This window comes from Pelobates fuscus, chromosome 3, assembly GCF_036172605.1.
Source record: "Pelobates fuscus isolate aPelFus1 chromosome 3, aPelFus1.pri, whole genome shotgun sequence".
Lineage (NCBI taxonomy): Eukaryota > Metazoa > Chordata > Amphibia > Anura > Pelobatidae > Pelobates > Pelobates fuscus.
Window position 1 is genome coordinate 262,551,244 of NC_086319.1, and position 26,835 is coordinate 262,578,078.

Here is a 26,835-nt window from a genome sequence, read left to right on the forward strand (position 1 = left end):
AGTCGCCGCTCCACCAACTCATAAATATTACCAAGAGAAACAATTCACCGGGGTTAAAAACACTGAGCTGATTATTGTTATTTTTTTTTCATTTTATTTATTATATATGCCTTAGATCACATTAATTTCATTTCGTGTTTTATAAGGTGCATCCATCCATCCTTCATATATAGTTTATTGATGCAGAATCGCGGTGTACACTGCTGGCATGCAGTATCTGTACTCTGCCGTTAGGGGGCAGTCTGCGCGTTATCTGGCTCCACACTGAGACTCCCGCACGAGTTCTAAACGCAAGAGCCGTTTTGTTGTAGCTAGAGCCATAGCTTTATTCATGGCGCCATTTTGTTGTAGCTCGAACAATATTTTTAGAGAGCCATTTTTGTGTAGCCAATAGTAAAGTGTGTAACAAATTGCGGACTGCGGTCCACAGAGGCCGCTTCAAGAAAGACCTGTCAAACCTGGCTATCATTTAGTTATGCATCATATGGACATCTTATCTTCGGACATATAGGAGTGCGGGACAGATTGGTGGCAGCAGACAGAGAGGGGGCGCTGTGGAGCCTGCTGGGGGTTTGTATCAATGTTTCTTTCTCTTGCACATTAACTTTGTTGCCATTCCTGTCCTGTCACCTATCTGAGCAATATCTGGTTTCCTTTCTCTTACTGTAATCTGAACTGTCTATCCCTTAATAAGGTATTCTGACCCTCTTATCAGATATCAAACAGTTTCCTGTAAAGAAAAAAAAAAGTCTTCTTTACCAGTTCAGTTCTACCAACTCTGCTTTACTTCTTTCTTTAGGTTTACCCTCACAATTGTGACACATTATGGCACCTGTGGAAACATATCCACCTGATTGGGAAGATGATGAGCGGATGTCCTTCCTTTTTTCAGCTTTTAAACAATCAAGAGATGTTAATAGCGCCGACTGGGACAGCAAGATGTCCTTCTGGGTGTCCATGATTCTCCGATATACCCAGTCACAAGGATTGCTCAGTGTTACGCTGCGCCAATTGCAAACTGAATTTACACGCAAAGGGAGCATCCCTCTTGGACTTCCTACCGTCATTCAGGAGATGGTCAGGTGGAGACCATAATTAGGAGAGCATGTTCTTGTATTGTGCTTGTTGCCAAGGTGGACCCTCAAATGTTAGAAGACTTTTAATTATAGTGTAAACTAAATATAGAAAACATTGCGTAAATTCTATAGAGATTATAACATTACAATGCAATTTATACATAGAGATTTGAATAAATTACCATTAAAGTCAAGTGTGCACATTCACCAAATAAATAAAGCGTAAATATTAAAATAACTGATATGCTATTCCTGAACAAATAATTCACACCTATGCTGCTCCGCACTATTTTTTGAATAACATAATCGATTACAATCCTGTATATTTTTTCTAACTTTGATATATTGTCTTATCATTGTGACAGACAAGGAACTCTGCAGAGGGAGTCAGATTTTGTGTCTGGTGTCACAAGTGGATGGTTGGCGTGGAGCATGCGACAGCTGGTCATTCGTCCTCTCCGCTGGACTGCTGGAACTGTCCTCGGTATTCAGATTTCCCCTGATGAGGCACTTGTGATTCCTGAAGTTGTAAAGGTACATGATGCTTTTTGTTTACTTATATAGGTCCAGCAAATTCTGTATTCCTGGATACATTCAGTAAGGCTAACAAAATGGACGATTTTGATAGCGCAGTCCATAGGTCTGTTTGCTATTATGCTCATCAGTATATAGATGGATTTTATATTGCCATTAGTATCGTTGTACCCCTCCCCCCACACCAAATAAATGTAAATCTATTGGCGTGGTAAGGACTATTGATAAGAGTGTAAAAAAATAAAAACAAGTTATTGCATATGGGGTGCATCTATTGTGGAATATTCATCTCTTTGACAGAAGGCTATGCAAAGCATGTTTGGGCAATAATTCTTTAAATAGTCAGCAGAATCACTGCAGCTTAACATAATTGTTCTGGTGTCTATAGCATGTCCCTGCAGTCTTTTTAATGTAAAAGCTGCCTTTTCACAGCGCTGTGTTTTGCAGCGCATGCACCATAGCTTCCCAGTGCATTCCTATGGGAAAGCACTGGATTGGCTGAGATCAAGATTGATGATCTTAGCCACGAAGACGAGAAAAGGTGAGTAAAATCACTGTTTCGCTGCAGGCTTATAGATTTGGAGACCTAAACAGCCACTCCAGGACTACATTGTTAGTTCTGGAGTATTTTTAAATGACCGTGGATGTGGTCCTCCTTGCGTGTGCCGGAGGTTTAGAGTGGCCTAGAGTTAGTGGTCATTTTGTGTGAAGGGTTAGCTAGAGGGGTTAACCTCTATCTATTAAACAATTGTAATGAGAAGAGAGAACAGACAAGAACAAAAACATGAAAAACAAGAGGCTGTGGTTCATGTGGTTTTCTTCCCATATGCGCCCCCGAGATTTGGGACAAACAGGACGACATTGGCTGGGTCCCACGCTGTTGTAGTCGGGGGGGTCATAAGGCCCAGTTTCGCCATTACAGTGTCCATCTCTGCTATGTCCATTACTCAATGTTCAGTGCCCTGATGCAGTATTATGAGCACATGTGCTGGTCCCCAGCGATATGTCACCCCTCTGGCCGCAAGTGATGTTGTCAGCGGTCGAAAGGATTTTCGCCATTGCAGGGTAGTGCGAGACAGGTCTGAGAAAAATGTTAAGTCCATGCCCTCAAAGCTGAAGGGGTTCTTCCCTTTGATGGCACTCATGAGTGCTGCTTTGTCTGGCCCATTTTGGAGTTTGACCAGGAGGTCGCCTGTCGCGGAACCTGTGAGTTGTGGTGGTTTGGGTAGGCGAAACATGCCATCCAGCTGTATCTCCTTTGCTTGCCTGGGTGGCAGCAGAGTTGCAAAAAGCCTGCCGAGGAGATTGGGCAGCTCAGCCGGGGTCACAGTGTCAGAGAGGCCTCGTATTTTTATGTGCTTCCATCTGCGTTTATCTTCCATGGCTGCTAGTTGGTGGGACACTGTAGTGTGAGCCGTGGTAAGTTCTCTCACCTGCGTCTGGAGGTCTATCACCTGAGCTGCAAGTGTTTGGGTAAGCTGCTCCACGGTGGTCAGGTGAGCGGTAAACTCTTTGACATCGTCAATTAATTGGGAGATCTCCGCGAAAAGAGTCTGGCGCAGGTCTGAGAGGAGAGAGGTGAGTATCTCCATGGTGAACGGGTAACCCGCTTCGGCTGTACAGGCTCTGCCGGCCCTCGATATCCCAGATTCTCCAGGCAGTGCAGGGGGATGTCGTCTGAGCTTTCGAAGTAGTCCTCGATGTCGGCCGCCATTTTAATCCCTGCCGCGCCATGCAGTCTCCACAAGAGATCACCTATCTTTCTCTCTAATAGACAAGATTTCAATACCTGGTGTAGGGATGCAGAGAAGGTCTTTTCAAACGAGACATTAACCAATGAACAAACACCTTTGGACACTAACCAGTCATTTAACTTTATGACTAAATTATATAAACAGCAAATTCGGACATGCTGGGAGGTTTCATCATTAGAAAATTATATCAGAAAAGAGATGATCCCAAGGGGCTTAAGAGTTCGGAACATACCAACAGCATACACTGATAACCCCGATTTCATGAAAGAATGGGAAACGGCAGCGGGGTGTTGCTCCAAAAAATTTATGGAAATTATCTGCTCTTTTGAAAAAACTAAATTAGAAAATACTAATCAGAAATTGGGTGAAGAGATTGAGAGACTCAAGCAGTTTAAGGATGAAGCCACTTTCACCGCTCTAGAGAATAAATTGAAATTCAACCTGGATAGATACCAGTAATCTGTTAAGTTTAGAAAGCATCAGAAGTTCATTAGGGATTCTAGAGACTACCAAACAGGCAACATTTATAAATTCCCTAACCGACGGTATAGACAGAACTCTGAAAATAACTTAACTTCTGAATATGACTCATCCGATACTGACTCCAATCCAGCACCTTCAAACTCACAAACCTTAGGCGCAACACCTAGCGAAGCTAGTAACCCACGAAGTATTTTAAAAAAGGGGGTTGATTTTTTAGAAATAGGACACCAGGAGGAATATCCAAATTATCGGACTCGCTATCAATCGAGAAACCAGGGAGGGAAAGATGGGAGACGGGGGGAGAGAGGAAGAAGGAGACGGTACTAAGGAATGAACCCACTTCTGCCCTCTCTAGCACTCCGAGTCTACAGGTGGTCAATCTCTCAACCTTTAGACTTGAGACATTTCACTGTAGGGTACTGGAAAAGGGCCTTTCATTCGTTCCCACCCCCCCTTTTGACAGATTCATCTGGGCGAAAGACCTACAGCTGTTCGTGAGGAAACTAGCACTGCACAAATTTCACAAACTTAACAAAGAGAAAAGAGCAAGATCTCTCGGTCTCTCTGTTGGAGATGTAGAATGTCTGAATAACCTTGTGGCTCTATTGGATGACAATGATATCCGATTGCCCCCTAGGTACACTGAACTAAAGCCTAGGAGCCGCTTTACCCCTAATTTCTCAGCCTTCAGGAACATTGACTTGTTCCTTGAAGCAATGAAATATGAGATTGACAACATAGAAACAACAAATTTCGCCTCCCTTCCCAATGAAAATCTCTCTCGCCAAGAACAGAAGGCTTTAAAATCTCTTAGAGATAATGACACTATTGTCATCAAGCAGGCAGATAAGGGGGGGAACGTGGTCTTGATGGACAAACCTGACTATGAGAGAATGGTACAGGTTGTCCTCAACGATAAGGACACTTACATGGTCCTCCACTAAGACCCGACTAATGCTTTCCTTAAGAGCTACAAAGAGATTCTGGATGGAGGGCGCAGTGGAGGTTTGCTGTCCGACGAGGAATATCGCTTTATTCTCAATCCTTGCCCCAGAACAGCAACCTTCTGCCTCCCCAAAATCCACAAGAATCTTCAGAGCCCACCTGGCCGCCCCATAGTCTCAGGGATTGATAATTTAACCCAAAATGGGAGCCTCTATATTGACCGTATCCTCAGGCCATTTGTAGAAGGTCTCCCGTCGTATATCAGAGACACTAAGCAGGCCCTACACCTCCTTGCTGACCTACACATCCCACCTACGTCCAAACTATGCAGCCTCGATGTTGAGGCGCTATACTCATCCATCCCACACCAAAGGGGTCTCGAACACAGCAGACATTTTTTAACTAAAAGGGGCATTGAACATCAGGCACACACCGACTTTACCATCAGTCTTCTTGAATTCATCCTAACACACAATTTTTTCTTATTCAACAAGAAGTTCTACCACCAGGTGAGGGGTACGGCGATGGGCACTGCTTGTGCCCCATCCTACGCCAACCTCCACCTGGGTTGGTGGGAGGAACAAATCAGGACTAACAGTACACTATTACCTTTCATGTCTAAGATCACATCATGGTATAGGTACATTGATGACGTCCTGATTATCTGGCAAGGTGATATGGATGAATTCAATCAATTTGTGGCCCTCCTCAACACTAACGAGGACAACCTCAGATTCACCTCTGAGTTTTTTGGACCTATCAATTTCGATTTGCGGGGATGGTTCCGTTAAAACAACTCTTTTTAGGAAACCATCCGCATCGAACTCCCTTCTTAAATGGGATAGCCACCATCCGAGGTCCCTCAAACAGGGCATTCCAACGGGCCAGTACCTTAGACTCCGACGGAACTGCTCAGACGTAGGGGACTTCCAAATCAAAGCCAAGTCTTTACGGCAACAATTCAAGGAAAAGGGCTACCCAAACAAGTGCTTGAAAAGAGCCTACAAAAGGGCTCTATTGACAGACAGGGTAGAACTTCTGTCGGACTCGTCAAATGCCAATCGAAGTGCAAACAAAATCATCAGGATGATTGGCACATTTGACACGGGATGGAACAGTATAAATGAGTCTCTGCAAAAATTCTGGCCCATCCTCCTGAAAGATCCGCACTTGAAAGGAGTACTGGGTCCACGAGTCACCATTACCGCTAGGAGGGGAAAGAACCTTCGGGATATGCTATCCCCCAGTCACTTCACTGATAAACAGAACCCTCAGACTTCATGGCTGGGGCGCCTAATACCAGTGGGCACCTTCCAATGTGGAAAGTGTGTAGCGTGCAAATTTATCCTAAGGGACTCCAAGAAAGTCTGGGACAGTGAGAAAAAGCAATCTTTTCAGATTGCACATTTTTTCAATTGCAATTCAGCAGGGGTGGTATACCTCCTCATGTGTAGTTGCAATTTGATGTACGTGGGTAAGACATTCAGGCCCTTTAAGGAGCGCATTAAAGAACATGCGAGATGCACCAAAAATCGTGTAGAGACTCCTATCTCAAGACATCTCAAGGAACATCATGACGGCTCATCCAAAAATATACGGTTTTGCGGTCTTGAGTTAGTTAAACGCGAGTCTAGACGGGGTGACTTTGACAAAATTCTGCGTAAAAGGGAATGCAGGTGGATATACAAGCTTAAAGGACCACTCTAGGCACCCAGACGACTTCAGCTTAATGAAGTGGTCTGGGTGCCAGGTACCTCTAGGATTAACCCTTTTTTTTATAAACATAGCAGTTTCAGAGAAACTGCTATGTTTATAATGAGGGTTAATCCAGCCTCCAAATCCTCTAGTGGCTGTCTCACTGACAGCCGCTAGAGGCGCTTGCGTGATTCTCACTGTGAAAATCACAGTGAGAGCACGCAAGCGTCCATAGGAAAGCATTGTAAATGCTTTCCTATGCGACCGGCTGAATGCGAGCGCGGCTCCTACCGCGCATGCGCATTCAGCCGATGACGTCGCGATCAAGATGGAGAGGAGGAGGAAAGCTCCCCGCCCGGCGCTGGAAAAAGAGGTAAGTTTAACCCCTTCCTCTCTCCAGAGCCCGGCGGGAGGGGGTCCCTGAGGGTGGGGGCACCCTCAGGGTACTCTAGTGCCAGGAAAACGAGTATGTTTTCCTGGCACTAGAGTGGTCCTTTAACACCCTGCATCCTAAAGGCCTGAACGAAGGCTTTTCTTTCTCCCCTTTCATTTGAAACAAAATATGGGTAGGCCCTGACCTAATACCCAAATACGAGAAGTGTCCAGATTTTTTCTCTCTGTACATTAGACTTTTTCTTCTATAAGAGCTAGGTGTCCCTCTCCAATAAGAAGGTTACACCTACCCCTTGTCTTGTTTTTCATTATTGCTCAAGGCCATAATAATAATAATTTGTTTTGGTGTTTATATATAATGTGATGTTATAGGGTACTCACAGAATTCATAAGGGGTGCACATTTCTATTTATTATTTAGTTCCTTTTCTTTCTACATATATATTTTTTTCCCCAATTTCAGTTTGTTGGACTAGTTTATTTTCATTTTTCTTTCCTCTCTTTTTAGGAGTATTTCTGTCCTATTGGAATTCACCTCTGTGCTGACCACCTAACTGGGAATGAATGAATCCCCTGCCCGCTGCCCCTTTAAGCCCCTTCTAGAATATATAGCTTATTTTTCCCTATTGACCTTAGCAGTATGGCTGCCCCATTGAAACAATATCCCACAGCCAAAATATGTCAATGGTGGACTATATATACTTTCTCCACTATACCCTAACCTAACATTTTGACATTTACAGATTTCCCCTCTGTTTCCCTTTATGGCTGCCATATCTCCATGTAACTTTTAGACCTTGGGGGCTATATATGACAGGGCTTAGTAGTGACTGATGCAACTGTCTCCCACTTTAGATGGCACACATATCCACTGACAGGATGTATGGGATTCCTACATTGCCTCATGAGGCTATATGTGTCTTTATGAGCTTACATGCACACGTTCATTACAACATCTCTTTTAGAGATGACCGTATGCTCTGTCCCCTCCGTATCTCCCAATAAAAAAGTATTGGGAGCTGAGGTAATGACGTCACCCGGAGGGGTGGGCGCAGTTGGCAGATCGAAACAGACACTAAGTCTGTCACCCACGTGGGATGGCTCGCCTCAATGGTCCCTCCTCCTCCTTCCACCTCCCTCCTTTCCCCATTGGACCGTGGGTGAGTCGGGGAGGCGCTACTATGACGCACCCACTTGGGCGGAGCCGGGGTTAGCGATTGGCAGGCGGGACCCCAGGGGCGGGAGGCGCCACAGTTTAAAACACGGACAGGTAGGCAGATCCCCTCCAGCTCTTGACAAAGGCGTTCTATACGCCGAAACGCGCGTCGAGCATTACAGAATGCCGATGCATCCCTGTTTCAATCTAATTTAATTTGTTTTATTTATTTCTCGTTTAGTGTTTTGATGTTTTACTCTGGCTTTAGCTAACTTGCAGTTTGCTCTATGACCACCTAGGAGCAATTTGGGCGAATGATAGGGCTTACCTTGAGGCTGCCTCGAAGCAGCAGGTAGTGTTTCTTTGGTCCCCTGGCTTTAAGGGAGACAGTCAGCTAGTTCAGGGCTACTCAGGGTGAGGGTGGAGTATGACCCTAAGGTCCATTTGGCAGTAAACCATACTTTGATGCTCTGTGGGGCATGTATGCACTCCCTGAACTGACCACTTGGATTCACTGCTCTCTCCTTCACACCAGTATTTCTAGCCCGTTCTAGTGACTATTTTACCCCCTCCAGGGGCATCCTACCTACCAAGGTTCACTATTTTATCCCTATTCACCATAGCCCACAGACCTGCTCGTTAGGTTCCTGGCAATACCACTAGGTGAGGTTTGACATATTGATGTGCATTACTATTAGGGACCTTCTTTTCACTGGTCCTCAGCACTTATTTACTGCATTAGCTCCAGTCAGGAGAGCACTACAGAATGCCGATGCATTCCCGTTTTACTTTGTTTTATTTATTTTTCGTTGAGTGTTTTTGATGCTTTCCTTTGGCTTTCACTAACTTGCAGTTTGCTCTTTGACCACCTAAGAGCAATTGGGGCGAGTGATAGGGTTTACCTTGAGGCTGCCCTGAAGCAGCAGGTAGTGCTTTTTGGTCCCCCGGCTTGAAGGGAGATAGTCAGTTAGCTTAGGGCTACTCAGGGTGAGGGTTAAGCGTGAGCTTAAGGTCCATTTGGCAGTAAGCTATACTTTGATGCTCTGTGGGGCATGTATGCACTTCCTGAACTGACCACTTGGATACACTGCTCTCTCCTTCACACCAGTGTTTCTAGCCCGTTGTTTTAACTATTTCACTCCCTCCAGGGGTATTCCACCTACCTAGGTTCACTACTTATCCCTATTCACTAAAGCCCTCAGACCTGCTCGTTAGGTCCCTGGCAATACCACTATGTTAAGTTTGACATATTGATGTGCAGTACTATTAGGGACCTTCCCTCTCTGGTCTTCAGCACTAACTTACTGCATTAGCTCTAGTCAGCATCTGCAAGTACTCACCTCACTTACGAAAGGGGAATCCTCTTCTGGCTACCGGTGGAGCCAGTTTTATATCTCACTACTATTTGTAGATGCTGTTCTATTAAAGGTTTAATACCCACGTCTTTTTTTGACTGTTCTGACTTTTTGTTAGTTCCCCCCCCCCCCCCCCCCCTTTTTTCCCTATGAGTACCATTACTCAAAGGGGTATAGATTACTGAGTGAGCAGTCTCCCACCTTCATATAGTTTTATGTTCGGTGGTTATTCTGCCCACTCTTTCATTTCTTTTTCAAGAGATCACCTATGTTCGCTAATTGCCGAGGCCGATCCGGGCGCAGTTTTTTAGTTTTCTTCCCCATCAGTATTGGGGTGTCGCTGGACTTCTTGCTGTGTAGTTAGCAGCCGTTTTGGGCAGAATTTGGGTCTTTAGGGGTTCAGATTGTCGGAGAACTGTGGGTATGCGACTGATTAGGTTGAGCGCTGGCTCCGCCCCAAAAATTTTTATCTTAATATTTTGGGGGGGGTAATTAACAATTTCCTCAAATGTAGGAATTCTAATATGCAACTATTGTGGGTCACCTGTCTTAATTTAAACATTGATAATTTCTGCTTATTATTAGGAAATGTTTCTCATTAGAATGATTGTACAAAATAGCATGTTCCTCACTGACAACACAAAGTCAGCATAATCAGACAGAGTAGTATATTCTCGTACATACATATTTGCTGTTAATCAGCAGTATACTTTACTGAGGAGAAATATTACGGGAAATTATTAAGGTGCCATTATCTACAATCTGTACTGGTTTATACAGTCCATTATTAATAATATTACCGGTAGTTGTCAAGGAAATAGTGCACAGTAACTTGAAATGAAAAGAATGTTCTGGATGTTTGTTGACTGTGTGCATACAACTTGTTATCTTGGTATAAAACCTAAAGCAAATAATTGCTGGTTATGTTAGTCAAATGTTTATATGATTATATAAGAAAATAGTTAAAGTCTGTAGACTAGATTGAATCCTTGACCTCACTACACACCTTGACACATAGCTCAGCTTCATTCTTATCAGCATCCTCCTGCTGGGAGGATTTCTTTGCTTTATTTAAGGTCTGTGGAAGTCACTTAACTCCTTAAGGCATACAGCCATGCCCTGTTTGTAAGTCAGTGAGCTTCATTCACTCTGCACACAAACACAGTTATTCTATAAAGTGAGAATTCAAGTGAATTTCCAATTTTAGGCCAAAGTAGCTGAATTGGAAGTAGCGACTATTTAGATATTATCTTTTTTTTCTTGTTACTTGGCTATTTTTAACTTAAATTTAAAATTTGCTATGAATTCTCACTGTAGTGAATGACTCTGTATGTCTTAATATGACTGATTATATTACATACATAAAATATATATATATATATGTGTATATGTGTGAATAATTTGTCTATTCAGATATAAATGTACTGAATGTGAGAAGAAACCTATAATGTCCATGCGGTATTGCTGAAGGATCCCTGAAATGTATACCATATGGATAAAGGTATTGGGACACACCCCTTAATTAATGAATTCAGGTGTTTCAATCCGACCCATTGCCACAGGGGTATAAAATCAAGCTCCTAGCCTTGCAGTCTGCGTTTACATACATTTGTGGAAAAAAAGTGGGTAGTTCTGAAGAGCTCAGTGAATTAAAGTTGTGAATTATTATTAATTATTGGAAAGTGAAAGCATTTAGGAACAGCAGCATCCCAGCCACAAAGCATAATTGTATAAAAGTCACCAATGCACTGCTAATTCCATAGCGAAAGAGTTCCAAACTGCCACTGGAATTAATATCAGTGCAAAAATTGTGCGGCAAGAGCTTAATGTAATCGGTTTCCATGTCCAAGCAGTTACATGCAAGCCTCACATCACTGAGTACAATACCAAGAGTCAGGTGGAATGGTGTAAAGCACGCTGCCACTGGACAATGGGGCAGTGGATATGTGTTCTGTGGTATGATGAATCACCGTTCTATGTTTGGCAGTCTAGTGGGCAAGTGTGGGTTTGGTGGATCCCAGGAGGAAGTTACCTACATGACCGCATTGTGCAACTGTAAAGTTTGTTGGAGAAGGGATAATGGTATGGGGCTGTTTTTAAGGAGTTGACTAGGCCCCTTCTGTCCGGTGAAGGGAAATGTTAATGCTTCAGCATACCAAGACATGTTGGACAATGCTATGCTTCCAGCTTTGTGGGAACAGTTTTGGGAAGGCCCTTTTCTATTCCAGCATAACTGTGCCACAGTGCACAAAGTTGGATGGGTTTGGTGTGGAAGAACTTGATTGGCTGCACAGAGCCCTGACCTCAACCCCAGCGAACACCTTTGGGATAAAGTGGAACAGAGATTGTGAGCCAGGGAATCTTGTCCAACACCAGTATCTGACCTCAGAAATGCTCTACTGGAGGAATGGGATTCCTGTGGACAGCCTTCTTGGAACAGTGTAAGCTGTTAGATCTGCAAAGGGGGGACCAAGTCAATTTTATCGCCTATGCATTTAGACTGCAATGTCATAAAAGTCCCTGTTATTGTAATGGTCAGTTTACCAATACTGGTTTTTCATATAGTTTAATTTATTGTAGCATAATAGTTGCATGTGCCCGCACTCCTTATAAACTGAATTTTCACACCCTCCAGAAATGGTCAGAGTTGCTGCTGAAAAGGTATCCGTCATCTTCCCTAAACTCTCTTCCTGTGTTGCGTGAGGAGGATGTGCAATCACTTTGGGCAGAGATTTGTCCAAATCCCTCTTCATTGAATCTGGTTTTGCTGCAGCTTCAGAGAGACAAAAAGATATGTGTGCTGGAGAATGGTGAGGAGAAGGTGAGTGGTTTCTTTTAGCTTCCTTTCTCTACCATCCTTTTTTCCATCATGTCACTAAGGGAACCTGCTGTCAAAAAATAAAAAATACCAGTGTAAGTGCACATGCTATGGCAGTGTGCATTAGTATGCTCCAAGTCAATTCACTATTTCACTGTTGATGCCCAAGCATGCATTAGTGTGCCTGCACCATCATGGGGCGATGTCACCCTGGACATGTAAGTGCTGTGAAATTGAGTTTTTTACTTTGATTTGTTGTGGGATTTTTCACTTTACAGCTTACTGAACCTCCTATAAATGTCACTATTTCTGCTAAAGGCAATGTATTTTTAACTTGTTGCTGATTGGCAGATCAGTATTTAATGTTGTCAATTGTTGTTTACTGGAAAGAAAAAGGAGGGGCAGTGCAAGATATGTTAAATTGGCCAAGGTAAAGCAACACTTCATAGTGTATCCTGAAAACTAGTTGAGCTGGTCTGGTTGATTGTTTCAATCAAGGTGTTGATGGCATAAGGAAGTCAATAATGTTATCAAGGAAAGTAACTGATCTTGTTTTGTTTGTTTTATTATATCACACCTTTCAGGAAACCATGAACTAGAGCTTATTAACATATTTTTAACATAGGCACATTTTCATGAGAGAGAACTTTCCAACGCATACTTTTACATTTAAAAAAAAAAACAAAAAAAAAGTTAAATGTCATCTGCAATGTCACCTTTGGGTGGAGACATACTGGAGAGATATACAAACTTCTTGCCAAATTGATTTATTAGTTTGAGTTAATTGGCAAGTAGGAGTCCCAATTTTAATGCTAACACATAATTAATGAACTGCATTTAACCCATTACATTCCTGAAGTCAATGTTGAAAACTGCTGTGACTGAGAGCCAGAGAGAGTTCCATTTTCCTACACAGGCTGTCAGGGAGGGATTAAATGTAACCACTCACATCACGGCTGCAGTTCCTCTGGGCTTCAGGAATGCTTTGCAGCCTTCTTTGAGCACATACCATGTTGAGATCTGTGCTTTTTGTGTAATTCAGGTTCTTAAAGGAACACTATAATCAGCCAGACCACTTTATCTCAATGAAGTGGTCTGGGTGCAGTGACCCTGCCCTGTCTTTTAACCTGAAGTGTAACACGTTGCACGGCTAAGTCTACATCTGTCAGATTTGTATTCCTAATGCTATAGTGTTCCATTAGGATATTTTAATAACATTTGTGTTTTCATTATTTGTGCTGGGAAACAAATCCATCCTGGCATGCACTTGATATCATTTCCCTGACTGGTATTGACTGGACTTAATCTGCTCTACAAGAAAAAAAAAGGTTAATGACATTACGTACAATGTAATTATATCCATATATAACATTGAACACATTGTCTCGTTGCTGGTTTCTCAACTTTCTTTGCAGCTGATGAAATTTGTACAGGAGGGCATGGGTCAAGTAACTCCCATTGGAGACACAGATGTGGGCATCTATGAGCTACGTAAATGTGAGAAGCTTCTCTCTGAGAGATTACAGAGTGCATGTGAGGAGTCAGACAAGTGAGTACCAAGCATAGGCCACAGGATTTGAAGAACTGTAAGCTCTCGCCCTTAAAGTGTACTGTGAGTTGTTGGGTTAATCACAAAACAGGGAATTAATCAGATAATTGCAAAGTTTGCGTTACAGTAGCTTAGCTTTAAACATAGCTGCATTGGTGACTTTCTATTTTGATTAACCTTTGCAATGTCCTGGTTATTTCACTACAATTCATATTTTAGTGAATAACAATGGGTAATCCATAATGTAACTATAATGGAAATATAATTTAGTGTGCACAATGGTTTTGCAAATATAAACATACAAATATTTTTATTTTTTAATTTTTCTATTATGCAGTGTCAAAGTGACATGGCAGCATTAAACATCTGCCCTGTCCATTTTGTCAATTTCCAAAATTATGTTGATGCAAGAAGTGAATTCAATTTCCATTACAATTATTTTAGTGCCAACATATACCACATCATTTTACAAAAAAATTTGTAGTATTTTTCTAAAACTCTACATTTTCTGGCTGTTTGCCAGCACAATGTATAGATTAAAATATCTACCCAAATTAATTTTAAATTTTAAAGTGTCAAAAATATTCAGCACTAAATAATGTGCTTTGTCTAAAACTAAACTGATGCCAATATATATATTAAATTCATTCTTTGTTGATAATATGATCAGATATTATGCAATCTGAAATTGTGTAATGTACCAATGTAGCAAGCATTTTAAAAAAAAGAAAAAGATTTTGCTGGCAATACGACTTTGTACAGATGAGTTTTTAACCCTATCACAAAGAGTGACATTTCAGGGCACTCGTGGTCTTAATTTACAAAATCATTGCTATAAAGGGGTAAAACAAAAGATTTTTTTCAATTGCTTTTCAGAGTCATTTAAGTCAATAATAGTGGAGCAAATACAGGGGGAAATACAAAAAGGTAAGAGGAAAGGAGTTAACCAAACAAAAAAGTTATACAAGTGCAGATTATGCACAACCATGACTGCATCTAAAATTGAGCAGCTGTTATACAACCGCTAACCATATATACAGAGTGAGCTTAAAAGATCCTATATCATTTCTAATCGTGAGCAAAATAAAATTGTGCAAAACATATCTCTTTATACTTTGGACCCACATAAGCATATATAGATGATGTTTAACGTTTGTATCCTTCATTTTTTAATACCATGGCAATAATTTCTCTTTTTGGTGGAATCTTATCTGTGTTCAAATAACTCTGTAAAATAGATGTCACGGCAATCCGAATTTGAAGAATTACAACTCTTTCTGGCTTATTAAATATACTAGGGATAAGTTTAAATAGACCCAATTGAGGAGATTTGTTAGAGAAGGATTTACTACCGGGACCGGGAACATCTCTCAAATAGTCTTTAAGGGCAGTCCCACCACGTGTGTTTCATAGTACCTATATATCCGCAATTTCACCCAACATTCTTCAGAAGAATCCGAGAACAACTTTATTAATCTAGTGGGTACAAAGTGCCATCCATACAATATTTTACAATGATGGTTCAAGCCTTAAATCATACATTTTAGAGCATATGGAAAGATTTTTACGTCTAACTTTAAATATGTGTCCTCCATCACTTAATTGTTTAAAAATGTCATTAGTAATAATAAACCTCCTTATTTAAAATTACTACTTTACCCCTGCATTTATCAGCGGGTTTTATCACAACATTAGGGTCTTAACTTTAAAAGATCAATTTCCTTTCTTTCTTTAATTTATATTTGTTCATAGGTTTTTTTTTATCTCTTTAAGATCTTCAAAACAAGCATTCTCAAGTACTTCCATATTTGTGACTTGAAACAATAGGGTTCCATATTCCACAAAACATGAAATCATTTCAGAAGGCTTGTTTACCGGCCTAGTAGTTTTTTTTTTTTTGGGGTGGGGGGGGGGTGGGGGGGGGGCTTCTTCATGAATGCAACTATTCACAGTAGCTGAGCTACATGTCCCATAAATCATTGTTTAGTGAAACCGTATGAGATATGCACAGCCCTCATTTTGAAATGAAAAGGGAGGACTCGTTAAGAAAACTAGCCACTTCAAGGTTCTGCAGGATCAAGGGATTTGCATCACTTGAGAGATATTTAGATTTGATTTTGTTGTTGTTTTGTTGGGTTTTGTTGTTGTTGTTTTTTTTGTTTTGTTTTGTTTTTTTTTTTAAATTCTTTATTTTTGATGTGCATGTATAAACAATCGCATGACTGTAATACCACAACAGCATTCTTAAAGCGGCACTGTCATGCCGAATTCCGTTTTTTTTTTAACCCCCCTCCCGCCTCAACTACATCCAATCGACCCCCTAGTCATCCCCAAATGCCCCTAAGCCCCCCACATTACCTATTTTTTATTCTTTATTTTCTGCCCCGATCTATATTCAGGGCGCCGCCATCTTTGTGTGGGTAGGTGAAGTCCCTGTGGGACACGTCATCTACCCACACTACACAGACTGTGAGATTCCCGCACATGCCCAGTGAAACATCTGGACATGCGAACGGGAATTTCATCTATTCATTCATTCATCAGACAGACGAATGAATGAATAGAAAAAATCAGACGAACAAACTAACACTGAGTATCAGTGTTCGTTTGTTCGTTCGGTTTATTACAAGGAGGGAGCTACCGGCGTGCAGCTCCCTCCTTGCAATATGTAAAGACAGAAGCGGTGGGGAGCTGTGCTCCCCACCACTTCATAAGCCCCCCAGGTCCCCTCCTCACTCTATGGGGGTCAATATGACCCCCATAATAGCACAAGGGAGATTAAAATCTCCCCAATGCCCCTACTCGCTATATCGCGAGTAGGGGCATGTCCACTAAACAGTGAGCAGCCTGTTCACTGTAAAAAAAAAAAAAAAGGGTAATAAGGGGGGGACGGGGGACCTACTGTCCTCCCCCGCCGGCCCCCACCCCTGGACGGCGGGTGGGGGCCATAATGGGAATGAGGGGGGACCTACTGTCCTCCTCTCAGGCCCCCACCCCTGGGCGGCGGGTGGGGGCCATAATCGTAATAAGGGGGGGGGGACCTACTGTCCTCCACCCCCCGGCCCCCACCCCTGGGCGGCGGGTGGGGGCCATAATAGTAATAGGGGTGGGGGGGACCTACTGTCCCCCCCCCCGGCCCCCACCCCTGGGCGGCGGGTGGGGGCCATAATAGTAATAAGGGGGGGGACCTACTGTCCTCCACCCCCCGGCCCCCACCCCTGGGCGGTGGGTGGGGGCCCTAATGGAAAAAAGGGGGGGGGACCTACTGTCCTCCCCCCCCGGCCCCCACCCCTGGGCGGCGGGTGGGGGCCATAATAGTAATAGGGGGGGGGATCTACTGTCCTCCCCCCCCCCCGGCCCCCACCCCTGGGCGGCGGGTGGGGGCCATAACGATAATGGGGGGGGACCTACTGTCCTCCCCCCGCCCCCACCCCTGGGCGGCGGGTGGGGGCACTAAGTATATTCCCCCCCCCCCATCAAGGTGACTAGGGGTGCCCAAGCCCCTAGTCACCCACCCCCCACCCAAATAAAAAATGCCCCTACCTACCCCCTCACCCTACAAAATAGTGAGGGGGGAATAAAATTGCTAACCTGTAAAGTAAAATTAAACTTACCATTCGACGTCTTCTTTTTTCTAAAATCTTCATTTTTCAGCCCCAAAAAAGGCCAAATAAAAAACCATCATAGCCGTCGAACTAAAAATAAAATAAAAAACCCGAGCGCAAAAAAAAAAACCCGACGAAAAAGAAAAAACCCGAGCGCACAAAAAAATAATCCATCTTCACCCATGGAGGGCTCCGCGCAGACTGAGCTCCGCAGGGCGGGGCAAGGCTTATAAAGCCTTGCCCCGCCCTGCAATTAGCCTAAGAACACTCTGATTGGTGGGTTTAAGCCAATCAGAGTGCTCTTTGTCATTTTACAAGCGTGGGAAAGTTCTTTGGAATTTTCCCACGCTTGTAAAATGACACAGAGCACTGTGATTGGATGGCTTGAAATCCATCCAATCACAGTGCTCTGTGTCATTTTACAAGCGTGGGAAAATTCCAAAGAACTTTCCCACGCTTGTAAAATGACACAGAGCACTGTGATTGGATGGATTTCAAGCCATCCAATCACAGTGCTCTGTGTCATTTTACAAGCGTGGGAAAATTCCAAAGAACTTTCCCACGCTTGTAAAATGACACAGAGCACTGTGATTGGATGGATTTCAAGCCATCCAATCACAGTGCTCTGTGTCATTTTACAAGCGTGGGAAAATTCCAAAGAACTTTCCCACGCTTGTAAAATGACACAGAGCACTGTGATTGGATGGATTTCAAGCCATCCAATCACAGTGCTCTGTGTCATTTTACAAGCGTGGGAAAATTCCAAAGAACTTTCCCACGCTTGTAAAATGACAAAGAGCACTCTGATTGGCTTAAACCCACCAATCAGAGTGTTCTTAGGCTAATTGCAGGGCGGGGCAAGGCTTTATAAGCCTTGCCCCGCCCTGCGGAGCTCAGTCTGCGCGGAGCCCTCCATGGGTGAAGATGGATTATTTTTTTGTGCGCTCGGGTTTTTTCTTTTTCGTCGGGTTTTTTTTTTTTGCGCTCGGGTTTTTTATTTTATTTTTAGTTCGACGGCTATGATGGTTTTTTATTTGGCCTTTTTTGGGGCTGAAAAATGAAGATTTTAGAAAAAAGAAGACGTCGAATGGTAAGTTTAATTTTACTTTACAGGTTAGCAATTTTATTCCCCCCTCACTATTTTGTAGGGTGAGGGGGTAGGTAGGGGCATTTTTTATTTGGGTGGGGGGTGGGTGACTAGGGGCTTGGGCACCCCTAGTCACCTTGATGGGGGGGGGAATTTACTTAGTGCCCCCACCCGCCGCCCAGGGGTGGGGGCCGGGGGGGGGGGCAGTAGGTCTCCCCCCCCCCTTATTACTATGATGGCCCCCACCCGCCGCCCAGGGGTGGGGGCCGGGGGGGGGGAGGACAGTAGGTTCCCCCCCCTCTTATTACTATGATGGCCCCCACCCGCCGCCCAGGGGTGGGGGCCGGGGGGGGAGGACAGTAGGTCCCCCCCCCTCTTATTACCATTATGGCCCCCACCCGCCGCCCAGGGGTGGGGGCCTGGGGGGGGAGGACAGTAGGTCCCCCCCCCCCTATTACTATTATGGCCCCCACCCGCCGGCCAGGGGTGGGGGCCGGGGGGGAGGACAGTAGGTCCCCCCCCTACTACTATTATGGCCCCCACCCGCCGCCCAGGGGTGGGGGCCGGGGGGGGGAGGACAGTAGGTCCCCCCCCTCTTATTACCATTATGGCCCCCACCCGCCGGCCAGTGGTGGGGGCCGGGGGGGGAGGACAGTAGGTCCCCCCCCCCCTACTACTATTATGGCCCCCACCCGCCGCCCAGGGGTGGGGGCCGGGGGGGAGGACAGTAGGTCCCCCCCCCCTTTATTACCATTATGGCCCCCACCCGCCGCCGGGGGGGAGGACAGTAGGTCCCCCCCCCTTTATTACCATTATGGCCCCCACCCGCTGCCCAGGGGTGGGGGCCGGGGGGGAGGACAGTAGGTCCCCCCCCCCCTCATTATCTTTATGGCCCCCACCCACCGCTCAGGGGTGGGGGCCGGGGGGGGGGGGGACAATAGGTCTCCCTCCCTTATTTTACTTTACGGCCCCCACCCGTCATTTAGGGGTGGGGGGGCAATATTTTTTTTTTTTCTACAGTGAGCAGCCACAGGCTGCTCACTGCTTACTAGACATGCCCCTACTCGCGGTATAGCGAGTAGGGGCATATTATTATTTACTAATACCAAGTCATTTTTACTTGGTGTTAGTAAATTTGGCTGAAAGACCAGTTTAGGTCTTTCAGCCTTTTAGTAGATAGCTCCCTGATACCGTGGGAATTAGGGAGTTATCTACTAAGCGGCTGTAAGATGCAGCCACAGCAATGAATAGGATCGGAGTTTCATTCATTTGAATGAAATTCCGATCCGAACAAAGTACCGAATTGCATCCTAACACCAATGGAGAAACAGTGCTCATTCTGTTAGGATGCAATTCGGCAGTTTTGCCGGCGTTCTGTCTAAGTGACAGGACGTTCGGCAATACTGACAAGAAGCATTGTGGGAACAGGGAGGAAAGCTAGGGATCATGGGAAAATTGCTCTGACCAGCGGAAATGAAGCACACTTTGCTCCTCCGCTGGTCAGAGCTGGTCAAGCGGAGGAATCCTCCATAAGACAGAGTCCCTACTTTGTCTTATGATTTTAAAGAAAACTAAAGAAGACAGGAAGAAAAGAATAACAGATCCCGAGAGAGGGGGAGGAGAGGAAGAGATTGAGGAAAGGTAAGTTCGGCATGACAGTGCCGCTTTAAGTAATAAAAACATTCAAGAGTTCGGACAGGTTATACATGCTGGCTATACAAGATGAACTACACAAACGTGTAGGGACAGTGGCTGAAGAAGAGATAGTTAATCTTAGTCGTTGCATGCAGTTAGACAACACATTTTTGTTTGTTTTTGAGGATTCTGCACATTTTTAATATATATTATAGTCGCTTGACAGTTGGTTTATCCTGTTCAGCTCGTCAAAAAAGGAAGGATACAAGATTAACTATATAACATGAATAACTTGAAATAACAGAAGAGTAGTTCTAGAGATTTAGATGCTGCTACCCAGTTTTACCAAGTTAACACAGCCTATTGAGCGGTTATACTAAGCTGGGTATATGCTAAGTGGGTATGGGATGAAGCTGCACAGGTTTGTATACAGTGGTGTCGCTTTGCCAAAGAAGAAAACTAAAACGTTTGTTCTCTGCTCTGCTTTTCATGGCGTGTGAGTTGCCCTAAGTACTATATTAAAGCTTCTTAACCCCGCATGTTAACTACGCTAGGGAGTTAGGTAGTTCAGTGGGGGAATGACATGTTCAAAACCTATGCGGATGCAATAATAGGCTAAAAAAGTAGTAGTAAGTAATTGGGGAGTTAAACCTGTGACTAATTTGCTGGAGCACATAGTAAGCCCAGGGAAGACATGCTACCTCCGAGTGCTAAGCATCTTGCACGCTGTGATACCTGAAGACATTAAACAAACATCAGTAGAAACATAATACAATAATACAGCGATGTCAGTTGAGTGATTCTGCGCATCTTAAGACTTTGCACTCTCTGTGTGAGTAAGTGTCAGCATGAGGTTCATAGCTTAAGATACTGGTGCAAACAAGACAATGAAGAACGCGTAAACTAGGCGTAAAAGGAAAAATGCCTTCAAAGATATAGAAAAATCTTCACAGGGCTAGTAGAAGCATAGTCCGTCTCTGGTGCAGTTCATCCTGATTAGCCAATGCCGGTTCTGGAGGCTAGACAGGTGGGCCAGATACGTTGATTGGCCTATTTCCCCCTATGCATGTCAGTTTCACAGTAGTGGCTTAAAACAAAACAGAAACACAACAAAACTTAACTCATGCAGCTGAACAACGCTCTCGCATGGCAGCGGTTTGGGGTACCAGCCTGGCTATTGCTTGACCATTAATAACTGAGGATACATGAAAACATGTCCTTAACATTAGCAGTCCTAATAAAAGTCCAACTCAGAAACGATGTCCCAGGGTTGCGCGTTTAGATAGTGCGGCTAGAACAACGGTGGGTAGCGTAAGTCCCTGTGAGTGCACCCCGCCGTCGGCCCATGCCTTCCTCGGTGGTCTAGTATGCCAATCTGATGTCGGGACGTCGTTGCAGGCGAACGTTGTCAGGAGCAGGAGCAGTCGATTTGTGTACATAGTGCGCTTCCAAGTTGTCGCTGTCAGGGGATAAGGGAGAACTGTCCGTGGAGTTGGAGCTCACTGGTTTTCGGGTAAGCTGCGTTGTTCCGTGGAGGCCGATGCCCACATTAAAAGGTGTTGCTTGTAGTTCGGTGGACAGGGGATCAGGTTTCCGCAATTGGAAATTGGACAAGTGGTGCGTCCGAGAGTGTCGAGCTCTGAAAGGTAGTTCACTGCTCTATGGAGGTGAGTGGGATTTCGTGTGCCTCTCTATTCAAGTGGTGATCGAGGCGTAGGCGTCCGGTGTATTATTTCTTGGCACAAATGCGGGCATTCGTACCGGGTCCCAGTTGCGGTTTGGGGTGGTAGGCTCGTAGGCACTCACCTGGGTTTGTGTAACCTGTGGCAGGCCCAGGGTTTGTAGGAGGTTGGCTGCTTCTTGAGCGTCGTGGATTTGGTGTGTTTTGTCTCCTTGTTGAACGAGGAGTATTTGGGAGGATCGCCAGCGGTACCTTATATTATTGCGCTGAAGCAAGGTTGTGAAGGGACGGAGTGACCTGCGCCACGCCAGTGTAGCCCTGGACAGGTCAGCGTAGAATGTCAGGCTCATGCCTTCAAACTGTAGTGGGGTCTTGCCTCGGAGTGTGGCGAGGATCGCCGATTTTTCCTTCCTGTTTCGGAAGGTGAGGATGGTATCTTTGGTGGCTGTGGCCGGGGCCCCGGAAGGTTTGAGGACTCTGAAAAAGTCAGTGGGAGTGATGGGTTTAGCTTGGCTGGCGGGTTGTATGGCCGTCAGCATTTTTTTCAACGTTTGAGGTAATTCCGTCTCTGGCAGGTCATCTGGGACCCCTCTGACCTTTAGATTACAGCTCCTTCTGTTATCCTCTTGGGCCGCAAAACGCCTTTCATATAATAAGTTTTGGCGTTGTAAGTCTTGTACTGCCCTCTGAAGGGAGGATATGTGCTGCTGGTGATCTTGGGAGGAGGCCTCCAGTGTTGTTATGCGGCCAGTCAGGCCCTGCAGCTCTCCCTTCAGTGCGGTGACGTCCGTGAGGATATTCCTCTGTAGGTCGGCTAGCAGTGCCTTCAGTACCCCGGTAGTAACCAGGTCAGCATCTTTGTCCGCTGTGGGCTTATTAAGTTTCACCGGCTGTTTAGGGGCTGGTGGTGGGAGGAAATCCTCCTCTGCGCCTTCAGAGTAGTCGTCCGAGTAGAAATCCGAGCAGCCTCCGTGGAGGGCCGCCATATTGGATTCTCCCGTGCTGCGTGTTTGCCGCCACATGTCTCCTATCGTCAGCCCTGGAGCAGGTTTGTCCGCCCCTTGTTTTTTATTTTTTCGTCCCATGAGGTCAGGGTAGTTCCCCTGGTTGTGTGGTTGTCTTTAGGAGTGAAATATTCAGTTTTTAGAGGGTTTTTTCTCGATTGTCGATCGGAGCTTCTGTAGTGTGCGTCCATTCGTTTCAGCGGTTAGGCTCCGCCTTCGTTGTTGTTTTTTTTAATGTTTTTTTTGCTTTCTTTTGTATTGCTTTTAAAATGGGATGGAAAGAGGGTGTAGAATTTAGAGTTTTCTTTCAACTTGCTGCCTTCTGTGACACCTATTCTCTATTTGTTCTCAGGCTAAAGATGGAGGCATTAAGCTGCAAACGGTTAGGAAATAAGCATCAGGTAAAAAGAAATGGTTTATTTTTGTCCATGTTCTTCTTTTCCCCTTCTGCTTGTTATTTTGGCCTTTCTCACGCCTCTTCATTTTAGTCACCTCCTCATGTTTTCTTTATTTCTCACAAACATTGCTTTCATTTTTTTTTTAATTTTCTTGCAGTGATGCATAATGTGTCACTTTCTCCCCCCCCCCCCTCCTCAGGCCATACGCTGTTTACGACGCAGGAAATTAGCAGAGCGGCGAGTAACAGAACTGCATAACAAGCTGGATACAGTGCAGGGCATTCTGGAGAGAATATCGGCAGCTGAAACGGATCGCAAGGTAATTTCACAGCACATATATAGGTGCTAGAATAAATGCAGCCATTTCATGTTTTGTTTCAATGTGTGTGTGTGTTCCAAGTAGACCTATAAGATCATAAAGAACACTTTTATTTAAAACTTTATTATTGTAAATGATTCTTTCACAAATAGGCACTTTATAATTGGTCTATCAAATGTAGGTCATTGCAGCATATGACGTTGGAGTCTCTGCCCTTCGACTGGCTATGAAGGATGTCAATCTGGAGAAAGCTGAAAGCTTAGTGGATCAGATTCAAGAGGTGATAAAGATGACTTTTTTTGCCAGTTGTGTGGCATCTTATGCCACATTTGAATGCAAACCCATTCAACTTAGAATAGCCCAAGTGACATTTACTTTATTGATTCCATTACCTTCTTTTCTGCTTCCTCTGGAAACAAACTGTCCTAGCATTGCCGATTTAGGTCTCAATTTAATATTGTTAGTCTTTCCAAATGATTTCATATTTTTAAATAAACTTGTAAAACAATTTTTTTTTTCAACATATTAAAATATCATAAAATACACAAAGCTTATAAAAAAAAAAATACAGAAAGCTTATATATCCTATATTAAAAAATATATAATATTAAATACTTTTAAAAGTTTATTCAAAAACATTAAATAATTTAGAATGCTTACCTTAGCCTTCGTGTATTTGTAAATATTTGCCCAAATTTTTCTGGATATTGGGTTTGTCATGGCAAACTTCTATTTTCCTTGTTATTCTTCTTGTTACAGTTCTGTGATCTTCAAGATGATGTCAATCAGACTCTGTCAGGAGCATCAGTTAATGATATTGGTATGTACCATGGGTTAATTTACACCCCTTCCTGTTACTGGCTTTCCCTAACACATACTGCACTTCATAATCCCAATATTACTGCAAAGTAGTCATTCTAACTACCATATAGCTTTGTTTAATTGCAAAGGTTATGGTGCACATCAGAGCCAGCCTCACGTGTGTAAATCTTGTTCAATGGAACAGGGTGTGAAAAGGTTCAATGCTATAAAGCCTTGCCAGCTCATAAGAAGTGCAATTTTCAGATTGGCAGCTTATGTAGTGAAGTCCACACAAAGGTGGTGGAGTTTATATAACTCTATATAAGCTATTTTAATGACAGTGCTTCTTGTTTAAATTACCTGTCCTATTGTGTATTCCCTATAACACCTTCAATTACACCATAGCCTTTCCCTGTAAGCTCGTACTGTTCTATATAAATCATGTTGTATATTATTTGTTTAGTGCATTGCTTTTTTCCCCAGATATAGATTCTGACGATCTAGAGAGAGAGTTGGATGATATTCTCAAGAACGTATCTGATCAGATCGACCTTCCAGATGTCCCCACTACTCCAATCATCTCCTTGCCACAGCATCCTAGTATGTTTGAGAGTGACAGAGGGATTCGTGTTACACAGACCAACTTAACATCCTTAATTATTTTGCTTTAACTGTAGTTTGAATGTACATTATGCCTTTTATATGTTAGATCTTTGCTTGTCTTTAGAATTCCCAATACCTTAAATGTATAACATTTTTTTCTCATACATGTAATACCTGTGGTTGTTAAAAAAAAAAAAAAAAAAAAAAAAAAGATTTTCCGGATATCTAAGCAATGTTCAGCATTTGGGGCAGAAAAAAAAACAGAATGAACATTCTTTTTACAGATGTCAACAGAAAGGCTATTTTTAGATAGATGTGAAAAACTAGCATAGGGCAAGGTTTACATATTAACACCTTCACTACTCAGTAGTTTTCTTCTAAAAGAAGAAGTGAATAGCATTTATATAAAGCATGTGGTGTACAGATTGCTTTTCAGTGATACAAAACATTACAATTATATATATTTACACCACTTTTATTCATATGTTTAATCCTTTAGCAACTATATGGTATGACATGGCTTAGCACAGTAGATAGTTACACCAAGCATACTGTAGGTAGATGTGTACAGTTATACCAAGTATCTATACTGTTCTCTGAAGCGATTTCAAAAGCCGTCTTTGCTGTTAGATTGTAATTATGAAATTTGATCTACTAAGTTAAGGATGAGAAATTCTTTGCAGGGTAAAAATCCACACTTAAGCAAATGAGATGGTAAATGGATTTTTTGAGTTTTATTTTGCAATGTAAAACCATATAGCTTGTTTATAAATTGTTTTGGGAAGAAATGTTGATTAAACAAATAGATTAGATTATTGAAATATGTTAAACAGCAGGTATATAAGTATTTTAGCAAAGGAGGCAGTGAGTATTGCAGTGCAAGAAAAAAATTATACACATTTATGTCCGGAGCAAGACACAAAGTCAAGTAAAACATTGTGTTTTAGATGATGGGCCAACTGGCTCTTATTAAACCATTTATACAACAGGGGTTTGTCTCTTGTCTGTATCTTGGCTTAAAGGATAGATCTAGTAAACTTACCATTTATAAAATAAGACTTTGCTTTCTGTGTCGGCATGTAGGATGCATCCAATTTACAGAATTGGTGGTTGGCTTACACATGTCTGCATATGTAATGGGTGTTTATACTTATATAGCTGATTAACATAAGCTTATTTTAGGCATTTAAAAAAAAATAAAAAAATATTTTTCTTTTTCTACACACTTACGTATATTTTATACTATCTGCTTCTTTCTTTCAGACGGTTCTCAGCAAGATGACCGCTCACACTTGCGTTATGCACCACAGCCAGTACTGCAGTGATACCCTCTGACTTCTCATTGCCATCATTACTACTGTGCCCACTTGCAAGCTTTTTGTTGCATATCACCTTTTCATGATTACCATATGACTTCTATAAACGTATTAACTGAAAACATCTGTATTCAATTTTATACTCTTTCATCCATTATAATTTAATATTGCAGTAAGGCAGTGGAGAGCTAGATTATAGTTCTAGATGTGTTACAAAGACACGTGAGAGAGCCAAAAGCTACATGTGCTATAATTTATTCACTTGGTATCTGATTTTTCCTGTGTACCCTTTTCAATACTCAAGCAATTATTAGACAGAGGGACTTGTCAACATTGGTATTAGTAGACCAATAAATGATTGCCAATCCTTTTAAGACACCTGGTCCTTGTCAGCAGTTATTGAGGGTAACCAGGCACTATGATTCTGGAACCAGAGTACTAGTGCTTCCCTCTGTAATTACACTATTAGCCATGTCTTCACCTTACTGCAAGGAATATGGGGACTCTTAATCTACTGCTGCACAATATGTGCCCTGAATGTTCTGTTTTTTTTGTTTGTTTTTTTTAGTTACCTGTATAACTACAACATCTATTGTTTAAATGTAAATATGTAATAAAACCAAGAAAAT

At 43.2% G+C, this 26,835-nt stretch overlaps 1 protein-coding gene across 2 annotated transcripts; it reads left to right on the forward strand.

Moving 5' to 3' along the window:
- The first annotated feature begins 364 nt into the window (after nucleotides 1-364).
- Nucleotides 365-26,328, forward strand: CHMP7 (charged multivesicular body protein 7). 2 transcript variants are annotated; one of them, XM_063448441.1, is made up of 11 exons: nucleotides 365-570; nucleotides 800-1,082; nucleotides 1,442-1,610; nucleotides 12,026-12,211; nucleotides 13,624-13,757; nucleotides 23,122-23,170; nucleotides 23,367-23,486; nucleotides 23,668-23,766; nucleotides 24,246-24,306; nucleotides 24,771-24,906; nucleotides 26,152-26,328. In XM_063448441.1, exons 2-11 carry the CDS (start codon nucleotides 826-828, stop codon nucleotides 26,213-26,215), a joined length of 1,275 nt encoding a protein of 424 aa, XP_063304511.1. In that variant the 5' UTR covers nucleotides 365-570; nucleotides 800-825; the 3' UTR covers nucleotides 26,216-26,328. The 2 variants fall into 2 exon arrangements, with proteins under 2 accessions (XP_063304511.1, XP_063304512.1); XM_063448442.1 differs by lacking the exon at nucleotides 365-570 and adding an exon at nucleotides 608-694.
- The last annotated feature ends 507 nt before the right edge of the window (nucleotides 26,329-26,835 follow it).

Bases quoted from the DNA above. Each gene is read 5' to 3' on its own strand.
- CHMP7 (XM_063448441.1), top strand. From the start codon at position 826: ATGGCACCTGTGGAAACATATCCACCTGATTGGGAAGATGATGAGCGG. The intron at 12,212-13,623 runs GTGAGTGGTTTC...CTTTCTTTGCAG, and splicing joins TGGAGAATGGTGAGGAGAAG to CTGATGAAATTTGTACAGGA. The intron at 24,907-26,151 runs AGGGATTCGTGT...CTTCTTTCTTTC, and splicing joins AGTATGTTTGAGAGTGACAG to AGACGGTTCTCAGCAAGATG.